Here is a 27912-nt window from a genome sequence, read left to right as displayed (position 1 = left end):
AAGATATTTTCTTGTTTGTTAACATTGGTGTTTTCGATGTGTGTATCACAGCTATACAGAGCAGTTGGTACTGTACATGAAGGTTGCAGAATTGATTTAGTCTGCATTACACACTGCTATGGAGCACATCAGAGAAGGCAGACTCTTTCCCTCATCTACAGTCAAGCAGGGTGAGACATGGGACCACATGTTCCTCTACTAACTGATACGTGAAAAACAAATAGTCCTGTTAATGATCATGTTATATATGCTTTAAAAAGTGTATTGAATTAAAGTCATTTTTCCTTTATGTAGTGATGTAGAAGCTGAAAGAAATGTCTAAGAGCAGTGTGACGTCCTGTCGGTCCCTCAACGCCCTTCTGCAGAGCTTCCTCCTCAACAAGCAGAGACTGATGGACGACCACAACATCACTGCAGAGAAACAGTGGTGGAAACCCAATTGTCGTACTTGAGTAAAGTATAGATACCTTAATAGAAAGTTACTCAAGTGAAAGTCAGCCAGTAAAACACTACTTGAGTAAAAGTCTAAAAGTATTTGGTTTTAAATATACTTAAGTATCAAAAGTAAAAGTATAAAACACTTACAGTCCTTATATTAAGCAAAACAAAAAATTTACGGATAGCCAGGGGAACACTCCAACACTCAGCGATTATTTACTAAAGATGCGTTTGTGCTTAGTGAGTCCGCCAAGCCTGAGTCAGTAGGGATGACCACGCGTTCTCTTGATAAGTCTGTGAATTTGACTATCAAAATGTAACGAGGACTTTTGGTTGTCAGGGAAAATGTATGGTGTCAAAAGTACAATATTTTCTTTAGAAATGTAGTAAAGTAAAAGTTGTCAATAATATAAATAGTAGAGTATAGATAACCAAAAAAATGACTTAGGTAGTACTTTAAAGAATTTTTACTTAATTACTTTACACCACTGTAGTGAAACTAATCTACAGTCACACAGTGACAATGGTAAGGCCTCCTCTCTCTCACTGGACAGTACAATAAATCCCTGTCTTGTCTTTTATGTGCTCTCAGTCTTTCTATAGTGGTCTTCAGTTTTATATAGTAGAATCATTGGACATAGGGTAGGATAGACGATGGATAGTAGATACTGTAAATATAAGTTTACTGTATTACTTTGACAGCACTATTTATGATGGGGTTATAATATTGTAAGAGCAATGTTAATAGCTGAATGTTTGTGTTTCTGGTGTCAAGGTGCAGTCAGCAGCGCTAGATGAGATGTTCCACCTTGGCCAGGTGCCCATACAGAGATACCACAAAGCCCTGCTGCTCATGGAGAGTTCCTCACCATCACAGAGCAGGCAGACATCAACAACATAAGTACATTTAAGTAGCTTATAGATACACACGCACGCACACACATGTACACACACATTTCTTTGAAGATATTAAGTATCAATGTCTCTTTCTCCCTCTGTGTTTCTCCCATTGTGTTGGTCTCAGGCAAACAGTGTATTGAGAGACGCATCCTCTCTACTCGGCAGACTGCATAGTGTGATTGAGCTTGAGGCTTTTGGACGATAGCTACAATATTAGCTGAAGCTTCTGAGCTTGGTTAGAGCACCTCCAGACCCTCTGGTGTCCCTCTGTGAAAATGGAGATCCGAGCTGTTGACACACAAAAGCACTTTGAATGGAACATGCTCAGTGACAAGACCACTGATATAGCTTCTCTCAACCCACAGACTAGCACCAAACATGTTTAGTACCACAAGGGAGAAGAAGAGGATTGTGGGTGGTTCTGACTGACTCCACTCTGAGGGCCTTGTGTGTTGTGGTTGTGTGTCATGCTACAGTATGTTCTGCCAGTCCAGTAGTATGCTACAGTTATCTACTGGATTTATCAGGCATCACTGGATAGAGTAATTATTATTGTATTTTTAGTACGATTTTGTGTAATTCTGGGCTTTTTTTGTGGTTGGCTTTAATCTTTAGTTTTTATATTACTGCCTGTGGCTATACATTTGAATGTACCTATTTCTGAAAGACAATGGTATCCGCTTTATGAAATAAAAATGAGGCACCTTTTAAATGTCTTTGTAAATATATTGAGTAATTGTTTTGACTGTATGTTGTTCTTGTTCACCAAAACCAAGCTACCACAATCAGTTTCATATGAGAAAATTGTGTGAGAATAGTGATTACAATAAAATGTCTATAACATTTTGTGGGATGTTTCTGTTGTACTCTACATTTGCCAGCTGCTCAGCAGAACATTTGACCAAATCCAGATCTACAGTACAGAGGAGGCATGTTTTGATGTGAGGCATTGGTAGGTGGAGATGGAAGATAAACCTACTACTTAAATGGTCCTAGTTCATGACTATATATTTTGAGTTTGACGCATCTTTATAGTGTAAATACATTTTTTGCAGTTGGTTTTAGGGAAGAAAATATATAAACAATTAATATAATAAAGTAGCATGAGAGAATCAATTGGCTATAGCTAGGTTATTTCAAGTTCCTTAGACTAAACTATTTGTGGTTAAGGGCAATGCGCCCATAGAGGTACTAGAAATCATCTCTACTCTATTGTATGTTGAGGGGTTGGTTTACATTCTTGTCAATCAGCAGGAGTCCAGGGTTGTTCACTTCCTTTGAAACGGAACTGCTTCCGGTTCTTCAAGGAATAGATAGAAAAAAAATAAGGTGGCCACCGCCATGTTTCAGAATGAAATATGTCCAATGCATTAAATGTAATATTGCTGTATAGCAGTATTTACACTACATAATTATTGTCTTTGTTTTAAAGAATACGTTTTGATTGATGAGACTACCGCTGGAGTTGTATTTGCTGTAAGTAACAAGATCCGGTGATGTCTATTTACCCTGCGGCTAACATATTAGCTAGCACGCTACTATCGGGGGGGAAGGAGCGGCATTTCGGCCTTACGCGTGCTAAGTATATGGACGTTTAGATGACTTCTCCAAAAATATATTCTAAGCACCGTACACATTTCATCCATACATGGACAGCGTTGAGTTGCATTGGCTAATATCATACTAAACCCTAATGTTATCTAGCGATATCATATCTGAGCTAGCTAGCTAGAAGGACACGGCCGTGCAAAATTAGCATAATGTAGCTAGCTGGCTACAGCTAATTTGAAAAGCTGTAGTTACAGCGGTAACGTTATGGTTTATTAATCAGTGCGGCTGGTTATGACGGTGGTGTTAGCTAGTTAATGACATAACACAAAATAAGCTAAACAGGTAGCTAGCTAATAATATTACCTAGTTAACGTTAGCTCAATAGCATTGCTACATTGCCTGTCAAATTCTGCCAACAACAATGGTTAGCTAACTAGCTCTATAGCTGTCACTCAAGATGCTTATCTGCGTCTCTCGCCTAACAGTGAATGTCTAGTTAGCGTGTTTGTGATGAAACTCAACATGACATTTTGCCAAGCCATTCACTAATGGCTTTCAAAATAAAATAAACAAATTTAATGTTTCAGTATCATGAAGTTATGTGCGAAATTGTGACTGTTATTGTTACAAAGAATATGTCAATGTTTAATTGACTAAGATGGAATATAAAATATCACCAATATTGTTTACATGATTTGAATGTCTATCCTCTACAGGTATTGTTTCCCATACAGTAACAGTGTTACGCAATGCACCATGGGAGTGGACCACAGAATGTGCAACGGCAACTTCAGAGATCCAAGTCCACCACTGGATCTGAAGCAGAAGATCACCAGAAGCAGCAGACCATGGCAGTTACTCAACAGCAGGCAACAGCCAACCACCCACAATCAACTGTGACCACGTTTGCATCTGGAGCCAGCCCTTCAGGCCCCCAGTCCCCCAACTACCAGATAATAATGAGCCGCAGCCCTGTCACAGGCCAGAACATGAACATCACCTTACAAAATGTCAGTCAAATGGTGACGGGCAACCAACAGATCACCCTCACCCCGCTCCCTCTCCAGAACCCAGGCTCTCCCGGCTTCCAGCACACGGCCCCGCAGTGGAGGTTTGAGCCTGCCCCGTCCTATATCCAGGTCACCTCACCTCTGCCACAAAGTCCCACTCAGCACAGCCCAGTCCCTCTCCAGCGACCAGGGGCACCTGTAACAGGACTGGGTTTGTGTGGACAGAGCCCAACACGCTTTGTTGATGCTGGCATGCTTGTGAGACAAATCAGTCTTGGCAGCCCGCCTGGAAGTGGGCACTTTGTTTACCAAGAGGGGACAGGGCTGACGCAGCTAACTCCAACCACAGCTGGGCAGGTGCAGCTGGCCTCCCCAGGAGTGCCAGGCTCAGTGCGTGAACGCAGTCTCTCCCAGCCCCACTCACAGACGGGAGGCACCATCCACCACCTCGGACCTCAGAGTCCTGTGGCCAGTGGGACTGTTTTGCCCACACTGGGGAGCCCAGGCCACATAACCACCTCCAACTTGCCACCTCAAATCAGCAGTATCATCCAGGGGCAGCTGGCGCGTCCCATGATATTTGAGAAAACTTCACAGGGTATGGTAACTGGAGTGGGGACAGCTGCCACTGTGTCTTTCAGTATGCCCTCCACCATTCCTCCCTCCAGCCCTTCCCTCATTAACCCTCCCCAAGGCATCCCCAATACCCCTCTCACCCCTACCGGCATGTGCTTGGGGTCCGTCAAGAAACAGATACCCAAAAAGCTGGAGGAGATTGCACCCTCAAACCCAGAAGTGGCCCAGCTGAGGAAGCAGTGTCTGGAGCACCACACTAAGAAGATGGAGGGTCTGAAGGAGGTCTTCAAAGACTACCTGATTGAGCTGTTCTTCCTGCAGCACCTCCAGGGGAACATGATGGACTATTTGGCTTTCAAGAAGAAGCCCTGTGTCCCGCTTTTCACTTACCTGAGACAGAATGACCTAGACCTTGAGGAGGAAGAGGAAGAGGAGGAGCAGTCTGAGGTCATCAATGATGAGGTACTGTTACATTATTGATTGATTTATCATGTCATACATTCAGAATGTCTCTAATTCCTATCCTGTATATAGGCTATACGAATTTAGTTCAAATCTCTGTGCCACTCCCAGGTCAAGGTTGTAACTGGAAAGGATGGACAGGCCGGAACACCAGTTGCCATAGCTACACAGCTTCCACCCAATGTTTCAGCAGCATTCTCTTCCCAGCAGCAGTTCCAGGTAGAGAATGGTGATGGGGCACCAAATGACTGCAAACCCTACACAGAGAGGATGGAACTGATTTATCTTTGTCTCTCTTAAATATTTCCTTTTAGATTGCCAAGCTTTTACTAACCCTTGGAAATGTCTCCTCAGGTGCACCAGGGAGCAGTTGGCAGCATGACAAACTCAGGGGACATGGACCCCTTTAAGAGGCAACAGGCAATGGCACAAGCAGGTAAGGCAAGGACAGCACACTCCCGTGGCTCTTTTGTTGGTTTGTTTACTCTCCCTTTTCTTTCTTTTTGTTATTTCTTTATTTTCTTCCCTTAAATTGCTTCTGCTTTTAGATATTTGCCATCTTCTACTAGCGCTGTCTGTAGAAGTCTTAACGCAAGGAAGGAGAGGTGGTCTGTATGGTGTACAGAAGGTCATTGCTGTTTGCCGAGTGTCTTTTTTCCGTTATGAGGGTATTGTGTGTTTTAAATCCCAGATCAGGCTAAGAGGTCCCGGATTGAAGTTGGTCGCCATGGAATGATTTTCCAGCATCCTGGTTCTTTAGGATCACCTGGCGTTCCACTCCAGCAGCTTATGCCAACAGCGCAAGGTAGGAGTGCTACTACCAGGCCGTTCTGTGTTCTATTCAATGCTGCTGGACGTGTCCTTAATCCAAAGAAACAAACTGAATTCCAACAACGTCCCATCGTCTCCAACGAAAACCTCCAAGCAGCATCAACAAAGCGATCTTCATCCATCCGCTGGACAGACACCCCAACAGACCTCAGGAAGTTCAGTCTTAGCTCTCCCAGCATGCTCTTTTTCTCTAGACCAAGGGCTAAAATGGGGAAGAAGATAAAAAATAAAATAAAAACAAGTCTGAAGAAAAGGAGTAGCCTCTCACTGGGAAGATGCCATGTCTTATGATTTGACTTATGTTTTATTGATCATCCGTCTCCATCCGTTTCTTCTTTTCTGAAGTTTTGTTCTTCTCGATCGTCTGTTTGGACGGACTTTCCTGTGCCGTTGGAGCTTTGGTTATTTCGCAAGCGGATCACGGAAAGTGAGAAAGGAGGAACCCTGGAAAAAATTCCTGTATTTTCAGTGGGGCATGTTTGCTCATTTTAATGATTGCTTTTTCGTTCCTCCTTTTTTATACTCGTCATCATTCTCATCCATCCGTATCCCACACCCCTGTCCCCCTCCGCTGTCTGTCCTTGCATTGTCAACGTGGATTCACAATGCATCTCAATCCTATGTCCAGTTGTCAGTCATCAAGAGCATCTGTTGTTTACTTGTTCCATCATGCTCATCCTTTTGGTTTCCCCCATCTGTTTCCATGGCATATCGTTCTGACTTGGCCTCTTTCCCTCAGTCGTAGTAGGAAGAAGGGGAGCCGGGTAGATGAGGTTTGGTGCAGTCATGATATGTCACAGGTTGGCGTGGGTGTGTCTGTCAGGTCCAGGTGTTGATGTGGTCTAGGTTATGTGAGTGATGGTCAGGGAGGGGTAAGACAAGTGCTGCTTAGTCAGGGTGCACAGCTAAGCTCAGCCCATGCCTGCTATCTGCAAGATCCCATATGTGTCCTGCTCACTTCTCTGCTTTGCTATGTTCTGTGTTTCACAAAATAACTACATTGCTTCATGCATGCTAAACATCAGGTGTTTTTGTGATTGTGCGTTTATTTATTTATTTTCTTCTGTATTTTCTATTTAATTTGATTTGGAAACCTTTTTTCTCAGTCCCTCTGCTAAAGGTGTTTATGCATGATTAGTTTAGCTGTTTTAGTCACATTCTCTTAACATTTTACAGAATGTTTTTATTTTTGCATTAACAATCTTAGTATTTTATATATGTAGATGATCACATTGATTTGTATCTTCTGTAATCATTGTGCTGTATAATTTTAGTTTTCACTCTTCCTCAACGGTAAGAACTACACTACTGTTGACTCATAACGTACATCCAATTCATACGTTCTGGGTAGCTGTTACAATAGATGGACCTGTAAACACTTTCCTTTTAGAATCTGATCACGTTCAGTCAGTACTGAAAAATAATGGCTTATGTATGAGGTACAAGTGGCCCTCTGGCCTGACTACTGCTCAGTCTCTATCTGCACCTTGTATAGTCTATTATCTTTTAACAGGCCTTCAAGCTTCATTCAGAGCAGGATTGGTATGACATGACAACACTTGGATCGAGGAACCACAGAGCAACACTAACTCACAGCCATATGTTGTTATCCTTTTTCCACTCTGTCCCTTTGTGTTCCCTATGACTTGGTTACTGTGCTCCAGGCGGGATGCCCCCCAACCCGCAGACAGTCCAGATCCCCGGGCAGAAGCAGAACCAGCCACAGTATGACCCGTCCAAAGGGCCTCCGGTGCAGAACGCTGCCAGCCTGCACACTCCTCCCCCCCAGCTGCCAGGCCGCCTACCCCAGGGCACCCTCCCCATGGCAGTCCTGCCCATGGCTCTCTCTCAACAGTCCCTACTTGTGGATAGCTCAGCACAGGCCGCCAATCAGCTCCAGGTGAAGGTGCAGGGGGCTGGCCCCATCATGGCTCCAGTCAACCCCCACACACAGCTCCAGGCCCAGCTCCAGCAGCAGATGCAATCTGGTATTCACCTCCAAATGCAGCCTCAGCAGCCCCAGCTCATGCTGCAGCCAGCACAGGCCGTGAGTCTAGAGGATGGATCCTAACATCGCATGTTTTTGGTTGTTTTCATAGGTTTATAGATCAACGTTTTGTCTTCTCTCTCTCCTCCTTTGATCAGACTGTGGCCCTCACTCGTCCTGGAGCAGACTCCAACCAACCTGGCCAAAGAATAATGACCAACTCCCTGTCCAACCCCTCACTGTCTCCTGCCCCCCTCAACGCCCCCAACTCACTCCCCTCCCCCCACACAATTGGCCCCCTCCGCCCCAACATCAACCCTGCCACACAGTCCAAACTGGCCGGCCCCAACGGCACCTCCACAGTCAAAATGGGAGGCTTTGGTCAGGGCTCGGGTATGCAGTCATCAGAAGGGAGTTCACATGACAAACAAGCTGAACAGGCCAAACTGGTGAGAGGTTTCTCAGAAGTAACTCATCACTCTGCAAGTGCTTTTGTTTTCCGGCTGCTCATAATGTGACCTCTCTCTGCCCCCCCCCCCCCCCCCCAGGAGAGCCAGGTGCACCAGCGTATCTCTGAGCTGAGGAAAGAGGGCCAGTGGTCAGCCAGCAGGCTGCCCAAGCTCATGGAGTCCTCTCGGCCCAAATCCCACTGGGACTACCTACTGGAGGAGATGCAGTGGATGGCAGCTGACTTTGCCCAAGAGAGGAGGTGGAAGATGGCTGCTGCCAAGAAGGTATGCTGGCTGAGTTCTCTTATTGTACTTTTACTGAAGTAATGTCTGGGATTCTTATGTACTTGTACATTGTTTGAGTACTACTTGATCATAATTGCATATTCCCCAGCTGGTTCGCACCTGTTCCCGTTACCATGACGAGCAGAAGAAGATGGAAGAGGGATCCAAGAAAGAGGAAGAACTGCGTCTCCGTCACATTGCTAGCACCATCTCCAGAGAGGTGGAGTTCTTCTGGTCCAACATTGAGCAGGTACATTTCTCTTAATGTGGAAACTTTTCCATTGTTGTCCTTAGACCTGTAGTGTCATCGACTCTGTCCCTCTTCATCTGTTCCATCTGGTTTCTCTCAGGTTGTGGAAATTAAACTGCGTTTCCAGATTTATGAAAAAAGACTGAAAACGCTCAGCCTGCAGAGAGCAACGAGTAAAGGTGAGACTTTATTCAAGAGCTTTTTGAAATTGATGTAAAACAATCAAAATTTCATAATGTCGTTTTGAATATATTGGTTATTCTTTGCGCCACAGGACAAGATGTTAAACCTGCTCTGTCAACCGCAGTGAAAGCTGAAAAAGAGGTAGGTGGCTGTACAGACTCACTCTGGTTGTCCAGAATGTCCAGACACATAGTCAGGTTTTTGCAGGGACGTGTATTCAAAATTCATCTCATTCATAGGAGCCCAATATGTCAACAAAGAAGCGAAAGTCCAGCACTTCATTGGCAGAAGAAGGTATGTGTACAAAACTATTTCTCCAGCGATTTTTACTGGTTTATCATTTGAGGTGTACTGTTGCATTGAACAGTTGATTACAATGTTGTATCTTGTCTATGGCTTTGTTCTCTCTCTCAGTTCAGGATGAGGAGAGCACCATAGAGGAGCAGGAAGCCATGGAGGTGACAGCTGATCAGAAGGCAGAGTTGGGAGATCTGGCTAAAGATGGTCAGCACGATGCACTGTTTTCTCTTACTATAGCTAGTGATCGATTTCTCCCGATTACCTTTGTTTTTGTTCCATTTCTCATTAAGTCATGCAGAGTTTAAAAGCGCCCCTTAGTCTTTTGTGTCTATTGAGCCTTTCTTCTGTGTCTTGTATCGTTCTTAGCTGAGATGCCGCTGGATGCTTTGATGAAACAGTATGCTGGTGCCTACGCTGACAACTTTGACTGGCCCCAGCCTTCCCCACAGAGTGATGAGGATGGCAGGGATGAGACTGAAGGTGTACCTAAACTCTACATATATACTTCATCTCTATTTACCAATCTAGCTATGTGCCTCATGCTCATTGCTATGCCAATATTATTAGTTTCAAAGCTAAATGATTTGTAGACTGGTGGTGTTCCCTCAGTGGTGCTGATGTAGTCATTGTTCCCTCAGAGATGGAGTCCTCTCTGGACACCCCCCACGAGGCTGTAGTGATAGACTCCCTGCTTAGTGTGGACCAGTATCGAGGTTCTGAGAAGACCAGCCCCCCTGGTGCTGACGGGAAGCCCAAGAAGGACATAGCAGAGGTGGCAGCCTCCACAGAACTCATCCTACCCAAGGGCAGTGCCAGGACCACCACTTCTGTGAGTCATCACATCTCTCACTGAACCAGTCGTTCACTGTTGGGTGTCATTTAACCAGTTTTTCAATGAGAGGAGTTTGGAAAGATAAATGGGGGGGGGGAAATGTAATATATGAAATATATATTTAAGAGGACAGTTAGTGGGTTAACATGTACAAACAGGGAATCATTATGACACTTTGCTATGCATCTTAGGGCCGCAGCCAGGCTCCTTTCCTGCTGCACGGATCACTGCGTGAGTACCAGCAGATCGGAGTGGACTGGCTAGCCAGCCTCCACAAGAAACACCTCAACGGCATCTTAGCAGACGAAACCGGGCTGGGCAAGACTGTGCAGACTGTGGCCTACCTGGCCCATCTGGCCTGTCAAGAGGGTAATCTACTGTTGAAGACTATATTCAATGCTTATCTTTTGTTTATTTATGTAAGCATGTAGGTATTTTTATGCATGTGAACATCCACATAGACTTAATTTATATGTATTTTTCAGGCATCTGGGGCCCCCATCTGGTTGTGGTGAGGACGTGTAAGATCCTGAGCTGGGAGATGGAGTTTAAACGCTGGTGTCCCGGCCTCAAGATCCTCCTCTACCTTGGCAACAGACAGGAACGCAGAGCAAAGAGAATGGTAACTAGTAATGATCTGTTTCAACGGGACCTTTTTCAATAGACAGCCCCACGATTTTGAGTCCATTCAAGCAGAAAGACTTTGAGCAGGACAGCAGCACCAAATGTGACAGTAAATAATGCACACTTCTCATGAATAGAATGCCATAAAGATTGAAATGTTCTTCTCAACCACTTTTTGGCTTCTGCTGTTATTTAAAATGCCCTTGTTTACCAGTTTGTGTTTCTGTCTGTCCATAACTCGTGTTGTTGATGTGTCTCCAGTGGTGGGCGGAGACCAACAGCTTCCATGTGTGTGTGACGTCCTACAAGCTGCTGCTGAAGGACCAGAACCATTTCCTGAGGAGGAGGTGGAAACACCTGGTCCTGGATGAGGTGCAGCTCATTAAGAACATGTCAGAGAAACACTGGGAAACCATCTTTGCGCTCAAGAGGTAACAACTCTTATTTTAGGGTGGCACCATGGTTACACTCCCACACAGACTGGTCTGCTGAAGGCTTTTTAGTCTCAGCTTAGCATGAAATGAAAGTTTGTTTAGAAGGCTAAACTCTTAAATGTGGTTTGACCTTTTTAAATTGTTAGAGCAAGAGAAACAAAATCAAATGATGTGTTGGTGTGGTTTCTATTCCAGTCAGCAGAGGATCCTCCTGATCAACACTCCACTCCAGAACACACTGAAGGAGCTGTGGACCATGATCCACTTCCTCCTGCCAGGCATCACCAGACCCTACACAGACTTCCCTGTCAAGCCAGGCACAGACCAGAACCAGGACTACTGCCACAAACTGGTCATCCGCCTGCACAGGGTCAGTTGGGGTACAACCAAACCCCTCTTCTTCCTAATGCTTGTGTGTTGAGAGTTTGTCAGTAAGTAGTCATTGATATCCATCAATGTGATGGAGCTTTCAGTTGTGGTATGAAGTGATTGTGTATCTGAAGGTTCTTTCATTCCTAATGAGTGTTTCTGGTCATTAAAGAAGATATCTTTGCTTAACCCTTTACTCTCGTGGAGATTGTCCTATATGCATAGGGCTAAATTGAAATGTTTCTTATAGATGAAATATGAAAAGTATCTGCATAAGCATGGTAGCAATTGAAAATGATCAGTTTGGTGATTATGGGGAAATTATTAGATCAAAGGTGAGTGAACAACAGTTCACCTGACACAAAACTAAATCCAAACATAAAATCAACAGTGTAATGTAAATTTTACATTTACTGTACTTTTCACAGCATTTGTTGATACGTCTGAAAATACTCTGGATACATTCAGTAACATAACACTATTCCTGGAAAATGTGGGGTAGGTGTGACAACAAATTACAAGGGTTTGAGTGAGAGGACTAACTGGTGTCTCCAAGTAGCCACACACCTTTCCAAAGTGTGTACAGTTCCTAAGCAGTTTCAATGCACTTTTAGGACTGGAAGAGTCTTCAACTATAACTAGAGCAGGCACACTTTTTGGAACCTGCGTCCCTGCCCTCACACAATTACTGTTGTTTACGCAACCCAAAAACGGTCCATTTTAAATCAAAATCTAGCTTAGGTGGGCATCATTTCAGACTGTTATATTGCCAACATGACAAGCTAAGTTACAAAATACGATTTAATAGTTTTGGGCTTTTACAGTGCAATTCATGGAAACAGATCATTTTGGTGAGCGTAGAAAGGAGTTATGAGTGTTCAGGTGCGTGTGCTGCAGCAAATTTTCTTCACAATAGACAAACTGGCTTATTCTGTTCAGAACAACCAAACATAGTGATCATAAACATTGCCGCACTATATATGACATTTTTATGATATGGATATGTGAAGTGCACATTTGGACTCACGAGTGTTTTGCTGGCTTGAATGACATCAAAGCGGTATTTATTATAATCCTCAACGTCTCATCTTTCAAAATACATAGTCCTCTTAATTTACAGTATTTCCCTCACCCAGAAAAACAAAAAGTCAGCAAAAGTTGCCCAATTAGCGAGAGGGATCGTCTGGGCGATCGACCAGGCGACGAAGATGCTTAAGTTCAGAACGGCTATCAGTCAAAACCCATACAGTGCTGCGAAGCGCAGAGCCAGAGCTCTGACGTCATTGTGTGTGTGTGTGTATATATATATATATATATATCTCTCATGTTACTTGTACAGTCACTGCTTTCCAATTTTAAGTGTTTATCAGTGCCACTGGTCATCAGTAGGATTCCCATTTACCAGAGCTGTTCACACCTAGATACCATTCAATCTGACATCCTTTCTCCTCTGCAGATGATCCAACCCTTCATCCTGAGGCGCTGTAAGAGGGACGTGGAGAAGCAGCTCCCTAAGAAGTATGAACACATCCTCAAGTGTCGCCTTTCTAGCAGACAGAAGAGCATGTATGAAGATATCCTCACTCAGCCAGGGTGAGTCAGCCCTCCAGACACCACATCTCTGCCTAATGTATGGTAATTAGTATAGTATTTAGTTCTATACTCAGACTGAAAATTTGAGCACAGGTTCTATGCCTGGAAATGCACGATTATTTGTTAAATGGGGGGGGATCGATAGTTGCGTATGGCAATATTTTTTGGGTAAGATATTATATTGTTTTTTGATGCCCAAGTATTAATAAAAAAAAACATATATACATACAGTTGAAGTTGGAAGTTTGCTTACACTTAGGTTGGAGTCATTAAAACTTGTTTTTCAACCACTCCACAAATTTCTTGTTAACAAACTATAGTTTTAGCAGGTCGGTTAGGACATCTACTTTGTGCATGACAACAAATGTTTACAGACAGATTATTTCAATTATAAAATTCACTATAAAATTCACTGTATCACAATTCCAGTGGGTCAGGTTTACATACACTAAGTTGACTGTGCTTTTAAACAGCTTGGAAAATTCCAGAATATGATGTCATGGCTTCTGATCTGCTAATTAACATAATTTGAGTCAATTGGAGGTGTACCTGTGTATGTATTTCAAGGCCTACCTTCAAACTCAGTGCCTCTGCTTGACATCATGGGAAAATCAAAAGAAATCAGCCATGACCTCAGAAAAAAAAATTGTGGACCTCCACAAGTCTGGTTCATCCTTTTGAGCAATTTCCAAATGCCTGAGGGTACCACGTTCATTTGTACAAACAATCGTACGCAAGTATAAACACCATGTGACCACGCAGCCGTCATACCACTCAGGAAGGAGACGCGTTCTGTCTCCCAGAGATGAACGTACTTTGGTGCGAAAAGTGCAAATCATTCCCAGAACAACAGCAAAGGACCTTGTGGAGATGCTGGAGGAAACCAGTGCAAAAGTATCTATATCCACAGTCAACCCAGTCCTATATCGACATAACCTGAAAGGCCGCTCAGCAAGGAAGAAGCCACTGCTCCAAAACCGCCATAAAAAAGCCAGACTACGGTTTGCAACTGCACAACTGCACTGTACTTTTTGGAGAAACGTCCTCTGGTCTGATGAAACAAAAATAGAACTGTTGGCCATAATGACCATCGTTATGTTTGGAGGAATAAGGGGCATGCTTGCAAGCCGAAGAACACCATCCCAACCGTGAAGCACAGGGGTGGCAGCATCATGTTGTGGGGGTCCTTTGCTGCAGGAGGGACTGGTGCACTTCACAAAATAGACGGTATCATGAGGGAGGAAAATGATGTGGATATATTGAAGCAACATCTCAAGACCTCAATCAGGAAGTTCAAGCTTGGTCGCAAATGGGTCTTCCAAAATGGACAATGACCCCAAGCATACTTCCAAAGTTGAGGCAAAATGTCTTAAGGACAACAAAGTCAAGGTATTGGAGTGGCCATCACAAAGCCCCGACCTCAATCCTTTAGAAAATTTGTGGGCAGAACTGAAAGTGTGCGAGCAAGGGGGACTACAATCCTGACTCAGTTACACCAATTTATTGTGGGAAGCATGTGGAAGGCTACCTGAAACATTTGAGCCAAGTTCAACAATTTAAAGGCAATGCTACCAAATACTAATTGAGTGTATGTAAACTTCTGACCCACTGGGAATGTGATGAAAGAAATAAAAGCTGAAATTAATCATTCTCTACTAATATTCTGACATTTCACATTCATTAAATAAAGTGGTGATCCTAACTGACCTATGACAGGGAACTTTTACTTGGATTAAATGTCAGTAATTGTGAAAAACAGAGTTTAAATGTATTTGGCTAAGGTGTATGCAAACTTCTGACTTTAAGTGTGTGTGTGTATATATTATACAAATATTTTTTTGCTACTGTAGGTGAGCTAGTCAGCTGTACCTGCGTCAAACTGGTATTTTTCGTCTTATAGCTCGTTCTCCTTTTTAAATGGTGAGCCAGCAGGTTTTCAACACTGTTATTTCCCTGACTGATCAGAACTCGTGTTCTCATGCTCTCTTGTCCCTGTGCAGCAGACCTATAGTGAGCAATTGTTTTGGAACATAAAAAGGCAGTAAAATCGCGGTATCGAATCGCAATACATATAGAATCGGTATCGGCACCTAAGTTCCCAGCCCTATTATTTTGTTATCAGAGCATTGTTGCTCAATATTAAATTAACTTACCCTCTTTCTGAATGTCTTGTGCTCTGTCTTCTGTCTGCCCTTAGAGCCCAGGAGGCATTGAAGACTGGTCATTTTGTGAGTGTGCTGCAGGTGCTGATGCAGCTGCAGAGGATCTGTAACCACCCAGACCTGGTAAACATCAGGGAGACCAGCAGCTCCTACGTGTGTTCCTCTCTGCAGTACAATACCCCTTCCCTGGTGCTGGGAGCCCTGCAGGAGGACCAACGCACGGTAGGACTAGGAGGGTACCACTACCACACACAGCTAAAACACCTGGAGGTTTAATCCAGTTTATTCTATTTCATTAGCAATGCTCACCTGAGTGACTTGGAATACAATTGATTAGATTGGTTTATCAAAACACACTTGTGTTCCCTTTTTCTTTTTCTAGAGCCTGGACCTGTCCCTGTTCGACCTGATCAGTAATGAGAACAGACTGACGCGCTACGAGATGGAGGAGGTTCTACCCAAACTCAAAGTCACCCGTCAGCTGATTGAGGAGATCCACAGTGCCCCGGACCCACCGGCCAGACCCAAGCCCTGCAAGATCAAACCCATGAGGTCTGTGCTCTACCCTTCACATCCCATGGAAACCTTAAAACACACGACATGGATGATTCCAAAAATGGAAAATAAATCACATTTACTATTTCTATTCTATCATGTTGCATCAGTAGCGCTAGGCTGTGTTGCATGACCTTTGATCTTTATTGAGTTTATTGAGTCTATGATTTGATTGACAGGTTGTTCCAGCCAGTGCAGTATGGCACTAAGCCAGAGGGCCGTCTGGTGCCCATGACCAATACTGTGGGTCAGCAGCGTCCTCCAGCCACCACTATCACCCCCCCCACCACCACCGCCACTACTACTTCTACTGCCCCTCAGCCAGCCAGGGCCACCACCACCACCACCACACAGGGTAAGACCTCCCTATAGACCCCTTGACAATGCTACACTTTGGTATGCACTGGGGTTTACATGTGTTCCATGCTGTTTTTAAGTTGAATAACTTCATGAAGGAAATCAAACAATAATTACAGTTTGATATTTACAGTATTTGTGTAGTGTGTATCACACAGATAATCTCATGATGTTACCATGTAATGTTTTGTAAAGCATGAGTGTGATTTGAGTTGGTCATGACACTAAAAACGGCTTTTCATAGAAGTTAATTATACTAACTATGCATAGCCTGCGTGTGTCATTACCGCCATTACATTTTCAAATTGTGTGGGTTATGCATGTGTAACTAAAAGATAGTCATCAGCATCATTTCATAGCAAAATCCAAAGCATTTTACGACTCCAAATGTATCCTAAAGTGGAGAAGTCCAAGGTGAAGATTTGATTATATTGCCATCCTCTTTTGACTCTAAACCTATCAATCCAAGACGGGTATAAACCAAAACTTACTGCTGGACCACCCCCCTGATGTTGTGCTGTTGAATTAACTGACACGTTAGCCCATCCCAAACCCCCTTGTACTTCACAGTGGCCGGGACGGCTATTCAGAAAGCTCAGACTACCTCGCCTACCACCGGCACCACTGGGTCTGCTGTAGCATCCTCTGGGAGCTCCGCCCCTGGCCAGCATGTGGTGGGGGCTGCCCCCCCTGTGGCCCAGGGCCAGGCTCTGTGTGGCGTGGCCCAGCCCACTCTGCCTGGTATTGCCCAGGTCCCTAGGCTGGCCCTAGGCCCCACCCATGCCATCCAGCCCAGCCTGGTTCCCCAGAGACTGGTTCTAACGTCCCAGGCCCAGGCACGGTTGCCTAGTAAGTGGCCTCCTCCCCTTCCCTCACCTCCCTTCAATGTCTCCCTCCACTTTTGGCACAACAGAAAGGGCTGCTCTTACAACAGGCCTCTCTCTCTCTGGGACACTGCTGCTTGGTGTTAGTGTCTTTGCTTTTAAGGAAACAACACTTGTTTGGTCTAAATACAGAGTTAGAAAAGAATGTAAACTATCTGTAAAATCTATAGAATTATAGTATTAGAATAATATTATGTTAACCGTGTTGTCTAATATAACAAGAACCTTTTACCTTTTTGATATATTTTGAGGTAAAACAAACCATCTTCAGGTTTACAGCTATGGCATTTCCATTGTCCTATTTTACTGCAGAGAATCACTGAGTGAAGAAAAATAGCACTTTATAAATGACAACTAGAGCCATGTCAGCAGCATCCCCAAACAGCCTCAATCTTCCTCAGTCTGAAACCTGCATGTCCACAACCCAACGTCTGCTGCCATGACAGACCACACAAGACTGGTTTAACCATTTAAAACTATATTTTCCTCCACCTAAATATTGGTTCTCCCGTTTTACTCATCTTTTGCTTTTAGACAGCCCAGCTGCAGGAAGAGATCCCAAAGCTTTGTTTCCTCTTGTTAGATTTCTTTGTGTTATGGTTTCTTTTGACTCTGAGGGTTTGTGTACTGCTAAGCATGTTGAAATGGTCCCACACACCGCTGACCTCAGGCCACTCCCTACCCCCAGTGTGAAAACACAGAAACCTTTTCAATAGCAACTCGACACACAACACACACATTATAGCGCATAAAACAATTCTAGATAGAATGCTATTTATTGGCAATAATTTTGTGGATAAAGGTGCGTTATCTGTTTGCATGCCTGTAATAGGTGTGTTGTAGTAGTTGAAAAGGCAGTTAAGTTCAAGCCACTGCTTTAACTGAATACATGTTTGTTGCAGGTTCTCTGTCTCACCTGAATTACTGTTTTTTGTTTATTTTCCTGCTCCGGGTTGGCTAGAGATTAGCTACTGCGATGGTTCACATGTTGTGGAGGGCAGCTACCTACGCTCATCCCACTCATTAACACACCCTGGTATTGCATGTCTCGTCTCTCTCACCCTTCAACTAACTGAAATGTCTTTATTTTGTATTTTTGGTGACGCAGTCATGCAGCAGTACTCTTTTGGTCTGTAGTGTTATTTGATTAGAGGTGTGTGTGTGTGTGTCTTTCCTCCTGCTGAAGGTGGAGATGTGTTGAAGATAGCCCAGCTGGCGTCCATAGCAGGCAGCCAGAACAGAATCTCCCAGCCTGAGACCCCCGTCACTCTGCAGTTCCAGGGTAACAAGTTCACCCTGTCCCCTAGCCAGCTCCGACAGCTCACCACAGGGCAGCCCTTGCAGCTCCAAGGTACACTCGGTAATGTACACCCAACATTTCATACTCTCCCTATGACTTCTCTTTTTCTCCCTGCCCTTTTTGTCAGAATGTCCTTCGCTATATTGTAATCACTTACAACAAAGATGCTATTTTAAATTATACTCCTTCTTTTAACTCGATCATGTATTTGGTGTGGAGTCCACATCATAGAAATACAGAGTTGGATAACCAATGTTACATGTGTATATACATTCTTACTAGAGCAGTGGTCACCAAAGGGTTGATCGTCTGTTCGATCTCCAAGGCATTTTATAGTCTATATCACCAAACATTTCTATAAAAAAACTGTGTTGTATTCCTACTTTTTTCTGTCTCGCACTGTTGACAAAAGGTGCACTTGTTTCAACTGCCCTGCGCGCGCCGTGTAGGTGAAGTGTTCGCATTTTGAACCGTTTCATGTGTCTGAAGGTATAAACTTCGCCTTCTCGGCGTGCTCGGAGAACAAATCAAGTGCACCTATAGGCCTACCAAAAGCCAATCGAATTGCTCAGATCACCGTGTAAAAGTAAGTTGATACTGTGATTTTAAAACCATGACTAGAAAGACGCCGTTAAGGAATAGAGGAAAGAGCTGCTGTTTGAGTTCATTTTAGTTTTTATTCGGCTGTCAACACTTTTTACATGTTTAAAAAAAATAAAAAACTTTTATAAGCCATGAAATGCGCTTCTCCACTCTTGCTGCAACCAGCACTGCAGCTTCAATGAATGAGGAGCAAAGTCTATCTATAGGCCTGCGTTGTTCTTATTAACGGCTGTGTGTGTTTTTAATGTTTCACTTTTTCTGGTCATAGGAGTAACAACAGGAATCGTGCATGAGGCATAGATTATGTGGTGTGACTCGATTTTGGGCATCTGCTCAAAGACGGTGTCCCCTTTTTTGGTTAGTCTCACTCTCAGCGGAGGGGAGAGAGCTGAGAGACAGGACCACGGTGAAAGGCAGACCCTCTGATGCTCTTCCTCCGCTGAGACTGACCACCTGCATTTTTTAATTTTTTTAAGCACATTATTTCAATTTATGCTCACTCAGCTATGCCTCACAAGTAGTACAACATTACCAGTGTGATCATATACCTCAAGTTTTTAAGTATAATTTCAAAATGGTCTGAGAAGAACAACATTGGCAGGGCAATTCAAGCATAGCCAATATGCAGTAATACTATATTGTGCCAATAGTCTACTACAACTGTCTTTGCTACAGAACTGTTTGAATAGGTTCATTTTGCATAGGCTTATGTTTAAGTCATGTAAAAAAAATAATAATACATCTGAGCTTTAGGTTGCGCAAAAGTATGGGGACCACAGTACGAGAGTGATTAAAACCAAATGGTTATATCTGTTTAATGGTTTCTGTTGTCTGTGTGCCTGGCTGTGTGATGGTAAAGGCAACATCCTGCAGATAGTGTCGGCCCCTGGTCAGCAGATCCTCCGGCCCCAGGGCTCCATGGTCATGCAGACGGTACCTCAGGCTGGACCTGTCTCCAACTCCTCCACCAGATCTGGCACCCCACCCCCAGCCGGCCCCGCCCAACAAGGTAAGCCTGCCACCTTCAACTGTGAATAGCACAGATAGTGCCTCGAAATAACATCACTATGTTTTTTTTTTTCAGTTTGCATACTACCGTGCTCCACACTCTCATGCTCAGAGTGCATTCTCTGATGACATTCTCTTGAGTTCGTTCTTGTGAGGATGAGAGTGTGGAGAACGCATAAAACATTACATTTGAGAAGCACACGCACTCCCCCTGTTGTATTACCTCATGCTCTACCTCCCCGTTCACTGAACCTTCTTCCAGCCAGGACAATGGCAACAAGAGACAAAACAAGATATACACCAAGCAAACGTTTTACTTCAGAATTATCAGCTAGATATATGCGAATTTTAATAATCTAGCTAGCCAGCTAGTTAAACAGGCAAAAATGACCTAAAACAAATGTTATGCAAAAACATTTTGGGGGTAGATACCACCTTCTTCATGGCTGGCTATCTATCCAGTTAGCCCTATTGACTTACTCTGAACTTACCCATTCACTGAACTGTCTCCCAGCCAGGACAACGGAAATATACACAAAGCAAACATTTTACTTCAAAACTATCAGCCAGCTAGCTATATGTGAATCATAACAATGTAGCTAGCCAGATATTTTAACAGGCAAAAATGACCTCAAACTAGTATTATGCAAGATAATGTCATTTCTTTGTGGGTAGCTAGCTAACAATTCTTTGTTTCTATCCGGCTGGATAACAGTAGTAGTTAGCCGCTTAGCCCTGTTGACTTATTATGGGCTTGCGATCTACGGTACGTAGGCAGGTAAATATGCATGTATTTATTAACGTAACGACATACAATATTGTATTCAGGCAACATATGAGATGTGAATAGGCAACATTTAATTCCGAAGTCAGTGTATTTCCTCTCGCTTCAGCTCAAATAATGGAAGGCAGTCTAACTATTGAGGAAGCAGACTAAACCATTCCAATGTTTCTGCAACTACCTCCCCCTAACAAGCAACGTTTGAAATATGTTCTACCTTCTTGTGGCTTTGTGTCAGTGACTCTTATCACAGAGTGAAATTAAGGTTTAAAGTGGAAATTTTGCGTACGTTTTTACATAGTTGCGTCATATCTCTGCATACTTTCCGTTGAAGCTTGCATCGATGCATGTTTCAAAATATGTACAAACGGAGAGTGCGTTCAAGAAGTGATCTCCGTGCTTCGTTTTGCATACTTTGATTTGGACTCATACTTCGCGTGCTACAATTTGCATGCTCAGAGCACGTATGCACTCCGTCTCTGCTGTCATGGCTTACACTGTGAACGCAGTCAAATCTTACTCTAGTCACCTTTCTAACAAAGTGATTGTGTTGTAATGGTCTTAAAGTCTTTCTCCCTTTTACTTTTAAGCTTCAGGGATGACATCAAATGCCTTGGGGGTGAGCGCCCAGCCTGCTCCTGCTGCTCCTATTGTCCCTCAGGTGGGTAGAACAGGCACTGGTAGAACACAGAAGAACATGAAATGAAAACATACTTATATTTCTGTAGTCTCCTAACCCATATATTCTCACCGAAGGGATGAAATGTTATTATGATGCCGTTCTCTGTGTGGTGTACAGGTGTCGTCAGAGGAGAGGGGTCGTCATCTGAAGGAGCGTCTGAGCCGCCTGTTCAGTGCCAACGAGAGGCGTTGTGACCGCAGTGTTCTGTACGGGGCTGACCTGCTCCAGGTCTGCTCTGTGACCCCAGGGGCTCCTCACTCTGCCCTGAGCCCCGGGGGCTGGAGATGGGTGGGCAGGGACAGCTGCCTCAGGGCCCAGAGGACTCCTGTGGCCACCACAACACACCTCCAGTCTGCCCTGCGCTCCTCCACAAACCGCCAGGATGCCAGCAGCAGCCTAGTCAGCAGGTACCCAACTACCCATGGTGGTCAATCACCTCACGTCACTGTCAGATTAAACGTTTTAATATCATGACGGACATAATCACGAGTTCATATAGCCTTTTAAAAAGTAAGAAATACAAGTAATTTCAAACACTCCTCTCTCTGTAGGTTATCATGTGTTGTCCCTGCTGCAGTAGCTCGTCCCCCTTACCTGTATGCAGCCAATCCCCCAGCTCCCTACAGCCTGGAGCAGAAGTCGATTAGTCGCAGGCTCCAGGAGGCCGCCGCCCCCCACAGCACAGAGATCCACAGCCTGGCCTCTGGGCTCCAGTTCCCTGACCTGCAGCTCATGCAGATGGACTCGGGTGAGTTTAGCAGACAATTATATATTTAGCTGTCTGCCAGGGCTTTATGCTCTCCTATAAGCCTTGCTAAACATAGGTAGTCCATTGTCTGCTTTGGCTGCACACATCTTTCGAACTACACAGAAATTAAAATCAATTTGCTCCGAAGGTAAACTTGAGGCCCTGGCCATTCTACTCCAGAAGCTGAGGTCGGAGAATCGCCGTGTCCTCATCTTCACACAGATGGTGAAGATGCTGGACATCCTGGAGGCCTTCCTGGACCACCGGCAGCTCACATACATCCGTGTTGACGAGAGCCTGATCACAGAGGAACGCCAGGTAAAACCCCATTGTACCAAGGAAATAGTCATCAACTGCACGTTATGGTACCTGTGTTATAGAGAGTTGACACACTGACTTCTGTCAGTGTTTCATTACTAGGGTTAATTGTGGTTCACTCACTCAGTGACAGCCCTGCCTCTCTGATTCGCCCTATCTAACACCGGAACCTCTTGATTCAGTGCAGTGTTCTGGCACTTTAAGGGGACAGAGTCCTACACTCGCTTCCCTCCCCACTGGATGTTGTTCCTCCAAAGGCCTTAAAGAAGCACACAGTGGCAGCTCTAGAGAACCTATGGGGCTTTGTTTTTTTTTTTTGTGCTGTACTTTTTACTCTTCTACACTTGATATTTCATTTTCTGTCTGTCCATTCAGACGTGTCTGTCTCTTATCTAACTGACCTCTTTAATTCTCCTTCACTCTCGTCTGTGAGTTGAGTGAACTATACCGGAAGTGTTTGGTTTAGGGCTGACCCCATTTAGGGGAAAGGGGGATATATAGTCAGTCATACAACTGATTGCATTCAACTGAAATGTCTCGGGCATTTAACTCAACCCCTCTGAATCATTTAGTTGACTGGTCGACCAAGATTTCTTTAGTCGAGCAGTAGCATATATTATATATATAAGTATTTGATACACTGCCGATTTTGCAGGTTTTCCTACTTACAAAGCATGTAGAGGTCTGTAATTTTTATCATAGGTACACTTCAACTGTGAGAGACGGAATCTAAAACAAAAATCCAGAAAATCACATTGTATGATTTTTTTAAAAGTAATTAATTTGCATTTTATTGCATGACATAAGTATTTGATACATCAGAAAAGCAGAACTTAATATTTGGTACAGAAACCTTGTTTGCAATTACAGAGATCATACCTTTCCTGTAGTTTTTGACCAGGTTTGCACACACTGCAGCAGGGATTTTGGCCCACTCCTCCATACAGACCTTTTCCAGATCCTTCAGGTTTCGGGGCTGTCGCTGGGCAATACAGACTTTCAGCTCCCTCCAAAGATGTTCTATTGGGTTCAGATCTGGAGACTGGCTAGGCCACTCCAGGACCTTGAGATGCTTCTTACGGAGCCACTCCTTAGTTGCCCTGTGTGTTTCGGGTCGTTGTCATGCTGGAAGACCCAGCCACGACCCATCTTCAATGCTCTTACTGAGGGAAGGAGGTTGTTGGCCAAGATCTCGCGATACATGGCCGCATCCATCCTCCCCTCAATACGGTGCAGTCGTCCTGTCCCCTTTGCAGAAAAGCATCCCCAAAGAATGATGTTTCCACCTCCATGCTTCACGGTTGGGATGGTGTTCTTGGGGTTGTACTCATCCTTCTTCTTCCTCCAAACACGGCGAGTGGAGTTTAGACCAAAAAGCTCTATTTTTGTCTCATCAGACCACATGACCTTCTCCCATTCCTCCTCTGGATCATCCAGATGGTCATTGGCAAACTACAGACAGGCTTGGACATGCGCTGGCTTGAGCAGGGGGACCTTGCGTGCGCTGCAGGATTTTAATCCATGATGGCGTAGTGTGTTACTAATGGTTTTCTTTGAGACTGTGGTCCCAGCTCTCTTCAGGTCATTGACCAGGTCCTGCCGTGTAGTTCTGGGCTCATCCCTCACCTTCCTCATGATCATTGATGCCCCACGAGGTGAGATCTTGCATGGAGCCCCAGACTGAGGGTGATTGACCATCATCTTGAACTTCTTCCATTTTCTAATAATTGCGCCAACAGTTGTTGCCTTCTCACCAAGCTGCTTGCCTATTGTCCTGTAGCCCATCCCAGCCTTGTGCAGGTCTACAATTTTATCCCTGATGTCCTTACACAGCTCTCTGGTCTTGGCCATTGTGGAGAGGTTGGAGTCTGTTTGATTGTGTGGACAGGTGTCTTTTATACAGGCAACGAGTTCGAACAGGTGCAGCTAATACAGGTAATGCGTGGAGAACAGGAGGGCTTCTTAAAGGAAAACTAACAGGTCTATGAGAGCTGGAATTCCTACTGGTTGGTAGGTGATCAAATACTTATGTCATGCAATAAAATGCAAATTAATTACTTAAAAATCATACAATGTGATTTTCTGAATTTTTGTTTTAGATTCCGTCTCTCACAGTTGAAGTGTACCTATGATAAAAATTACAGACCTCTACATGCTTTGTAAGTAAGAAACACTGCCGAGTTTGCAGGTTATCAAATACTTGTTCTGTGTGTGTGTGTGTATGTGTATATGTGTGTATGTGTGTGTATATATATATATATATATATGTGTATATATATATATATATATATATATATATATATATATATATATATATATATATATATATATATATATATATATATATATATATATATATATATATATATATATATATAATTGTTTTTTTATCATGGTGTACTAGACACCTGTCTGATTCGCGCCTATCTGAGTGGACTAATCCATTGCGGAGGCCGTGTGGTTGGCACAGTCCGTCACTCTAAGACGTGCTACTGAAATTGGATGTGGTTATGTAAGGACAATTGCTTTCTCCCACGTTGGGGTAGTGGTCGCTGTCCATGGTTCTGAAACATATCAGTGCACTGTTGAATTGGCGCCTTTTCCTAGACCATGTCCATAATTTGGGTTATAATCAACATCCTAACTGTTAAATGAGCCCTGTTTTTATAAATCATCCATATACAATATATATACGAAAGTTTGTGGACACCCCTTCAAATGAGTGGATTCGGCTATTTCAACCACACCTGTTGCTGACAGGTGTATAAAATCAAGCACACAGCCATGCAATCTCCAAAGACAAACATTGGCAGTAGAATGGCCTTACTGAAGAGCTCTGTGACTTTAAACGTGGCACCGTCATAGGATGCCACCTTTCCAACAAGTCATTTTGTCAATTTCTGCCCTCCTAATAAACTGTAAGTGCTTTTATTGTGATGTCGAAATGTCTAGGAGCAACAACGGCTCAGCCGCAAAGTGGTAGGCCACACAAACTCACAGAACGGGACTGCCCAGTGCTGAAGCGCGTAGAAATTGTCTGTTCTCGGTTGCAGCACTGCTTCTGGAAGCAACATCAGCACGATAACTGTCTGTCGGGAGCTTCATGAAATGGGTTTCCATGGCTAATCAGCCGCACACAGGCCTAAAATCACTATGCGCAATGCCAAGTGTTGGCTGGAGTGGTGTAAAGCTCGCCGCCATTGGACTCTGGAGTAGTGGACATGCGTTCTGTGGAGTGATGAACCACGATTCACCATCTGCCAGTCCAAGGACGAACCTGGGTTTGGCGAATGCCAGGAGAAAGCTACCTTTTTAAAATATATATATATATTACCTTAATTTAACAAGGCAAGTCAGTTAAGAACAAATTCTTATTTTCAATGACGGCCTTGGAACTTCAGGGGCAGAACGACAGATTTTTACCTTGTCAGCTCAGGGATTCAATCTTGCAACCTTCTGGTTACTAGTCCAACGCTCTAATCGCTAGGCTGCTAGGCTACCTGCCGCTACCTGCTTGAAAGCATAGTGCCAACTAAAGTTTGGTAGAGGAGGAATAATGGTCTGGGGCTGTTTATCATGGTTCGGGCAAGGCCCTTTAGTTCCAGTGAAGGGAAATCTTAACGCTACATCATACAATGACATTCTAGATGATTCTGTGCTTCCAACTTCGTGGCAACAGTTTGGGGAAGGCCCTTTCCTGTTTCTGCATGACAATGCCCCTGTGCACAAAGCGATGTCCATACAGAAATGGTCTGTCGAGATTGGTGTAAAAGAACTTGACTGGCCTGCACAGAGCCCTGACCTTAACCCCATCAACCACCTTTGGGATGAATTGGAACACCGACTGCGAGCCAGGCCTAATCGCCCAACTTCAATGCCCGACTTCACTAATGCTCTTGTGGATAAATGGAAGCATGTTCCAACATCTAGTGTAAAGCCTCCCCAGAAGAGTGGAGACTCTGTTATAGCAGTAACAGGGGACCAACTCCTTATTAATGGCCATGATTTTGGAATGAGTTGTTTGACGAGCAGCTGTCCACATCCTTTTGGTAATGTAGTGCATATCTACAGAAATAAGACATCCTGCTTGTTGACTGTTTAATAGCCTACTGATTCCGTGGGCACCAAGATTTACGTAACCACATGTTGGATCAACAATTTCATATATATATATATATATATATATATATATATATATAGGCTGTTTTTAATCTTTGCTATGCTGTAGTAAAGGCTTTATACATTTGTTTCTTATTAGAACAGGCTCTGGTATTATTTATAGTTAATTTAGTGTTTACACTGTTCCAAATTGTCAGAATATAATAACCCACATTTTTCTTGAGCTCCTTATTGTTATAATTACTATTATTATGATCATTATCATAATAAGTAATGTCATTATCTTTATTAGGCTTAGAATAGCAGCCTTGTATAACCACCATCGAGCTGTAGGCCTAAGAGCACATCCTGTTTATTCTTAATACTATAATCTATATTTCAATACTTCTATAGGCTACTGTATCAATCATTCATTCATGTCATCACAGCATACCAGTCATTCATGATTTAAAATGCAATCAAGCATTTTAGTTTTAAAATAACCTTTGAATAATTATCGTAAACAATAAATCAACCGTTCCATTTCGGAAATTGCATTAATGAGTGAATGTGACAGTTTAGTATTTTTTGTAATAAAGGCTTAACAAAAAACTTAACAGATTCTCTGGTACGCTTATAATTTTAGTGTTTACGTTGTTACACAAGGCCGTGTCTTGTTGTAATCTAACAGCACCTGTTTGGCACACATGGTATGCAAACAGCGCCTGCTCCTTTCCTTACCTTCTTCTTGATCTCCAGTATTTCCCACAACTAATGACATTTATTAATGACATCGGACTTCCCCTTTACCTCCTGAGCAACCAGTAAACATTCCCCCGTTTTGAGTTTGTCACTTCCTCTGCATCCGTTTTGCTGTTATGGTATTTGGAGTTTGTTATAACCAATTTATTGTCGTGATTATGATATTCTATAGGTCAGGCCCTTTTGGTGACGTGCATGCAATGCATACATATGACACGTAAAGAGCGCAATGGTTGAGGGAATAGGGAATGTTTTTCCTAATCAAATGAGGGATTTTGGTAAAGTATCTTTTCAGTCAGAAGTGGCTGTAATTATGTTGCAGCTTCAACACAGACAGCGTGATAAACACTGTGGTGGTCTCTGCAGCAGGGAGGAGAGGGAGACAACGGGTGCAGTTGCTTGCTGTCATTTAAAAAGATAATTATACAGCGCACAAAATCTGAGCTTGACCGGTACAATCAAAACAATTGCGGCTGAACTCCCTCTAGTCGGTTGTGTCTTAATTAGGCAATGTCATCAAACAGTATGCTTAAACCACCAGACAAGCTCAGTGAATATGGTTGATTTGATTACAGTGCCT

General features: G+C 43.6%; 1 protein-coding gene across 1 annotated transcript in view; it reads left to right on the top strand.

Moving 5' to 3' along the window:
- Positions 1–2683: 2683 nt before the first annotated feature.
- The window catches only part of LOC139410856 (E1A-binding protein p400-like), a 37576-nt gene continuing 12347 nt past the window's right edge, over positions 2684–27912 (top strand). The window contains exons 1-29 of the mRNA XM_071156442.1: positions 2684–2814; positions 3606–4937; positions 5049–5156; positions 5292–5373; positions 7433–7815; positions 7914–8204; positions 8304–8489; positions 8599–8739; positions 8840–8918; positions 9014–9063; positions 9162–9216; positions 9337–9426; positions 9589–9702; positions 9861–10051; positions 10246–10423; positions 10540–10676; positions 10940–11109; positions 11308–11482; positions 12938–13074; positions 15272–15458; positions 15619–15788; positions 15971–16146; positions 16719–16997; positions 18219–18392; positions 19795–19944; positions 21315–21385; positions 21524–21813; positions 21958–22154; positions 22303–22472. Coding sequence (XP_071012543.1) covers positions 3639–4937; positions 5049–5156; positions 5292–5373; positions 7433–7815; positions 7914–8204; positions 8304–8489; positions 8599–8739; positions 8840–8918; positions 9014–9063; positions 9162–9216; positions 9337–9426; positions 9589–9702; positions 9861–10051; positions 10246–10423; positions 10540–10676; positions 10940–11109; positions 11308–11482; positions 12938–13074; positions 15272–15458; positions 15619–15788; positions 15971–16146; positions 16719–16997; positions 18219–18392; positions 19795–19944; positions 21315–21385; positions 21524–21813; positions 21958–22154; positions 22303–22472 — 5730 coding nt within the window. The 5' untranslated portion in view covers positions 2684–2814; positions 3606–3638. The remainder of the gene's footprint in view (positions 2815–3605; positions 4938–5048; positions 5157–5291; positions 5374–7432; positions 7816–7913; positions 8205–8303; positions 8490–8598; positions 8740–8839; positions 8919–9013; positions 9064–9161; positions 9217–9336; positions 9427–9588; positions 9703–9860; positions 10052–10245; positions 10424–10539; positions 10677–10939; positions 11110–11307; positions 11483–12937; positions 13075–15271; positions 15459–15618; positions 15789–15970; positions 16147–16718; positions 16998–18218; positions 18393–19794; positions 19945–21314; positions 21386–21523; positions 21814–21957; positions 22155–22302; positions 22473–27912) is intronic.

This window comes from Oncorhynchus clarkii, chromosome 6 (genome assembly GCF_045791955.1).
Source record: "Oncorhynchus clarkii lewisi isolate Uvic-CL-2024 chromosome 6, UVic_Ocla_1.0, whole genome shotgun sequence".
Classification (NCBI taxonomy): domain Eukaryota; kingdom Metazoa; phylum Chordata; class Actinopteri; order Salmoniformes; family Salmonidae; genus Oncorhynchus; species Oncorhynchus clarkii.
This window is presented reverse-complemented; position numbering and strand designations above follow the sequence as displayed.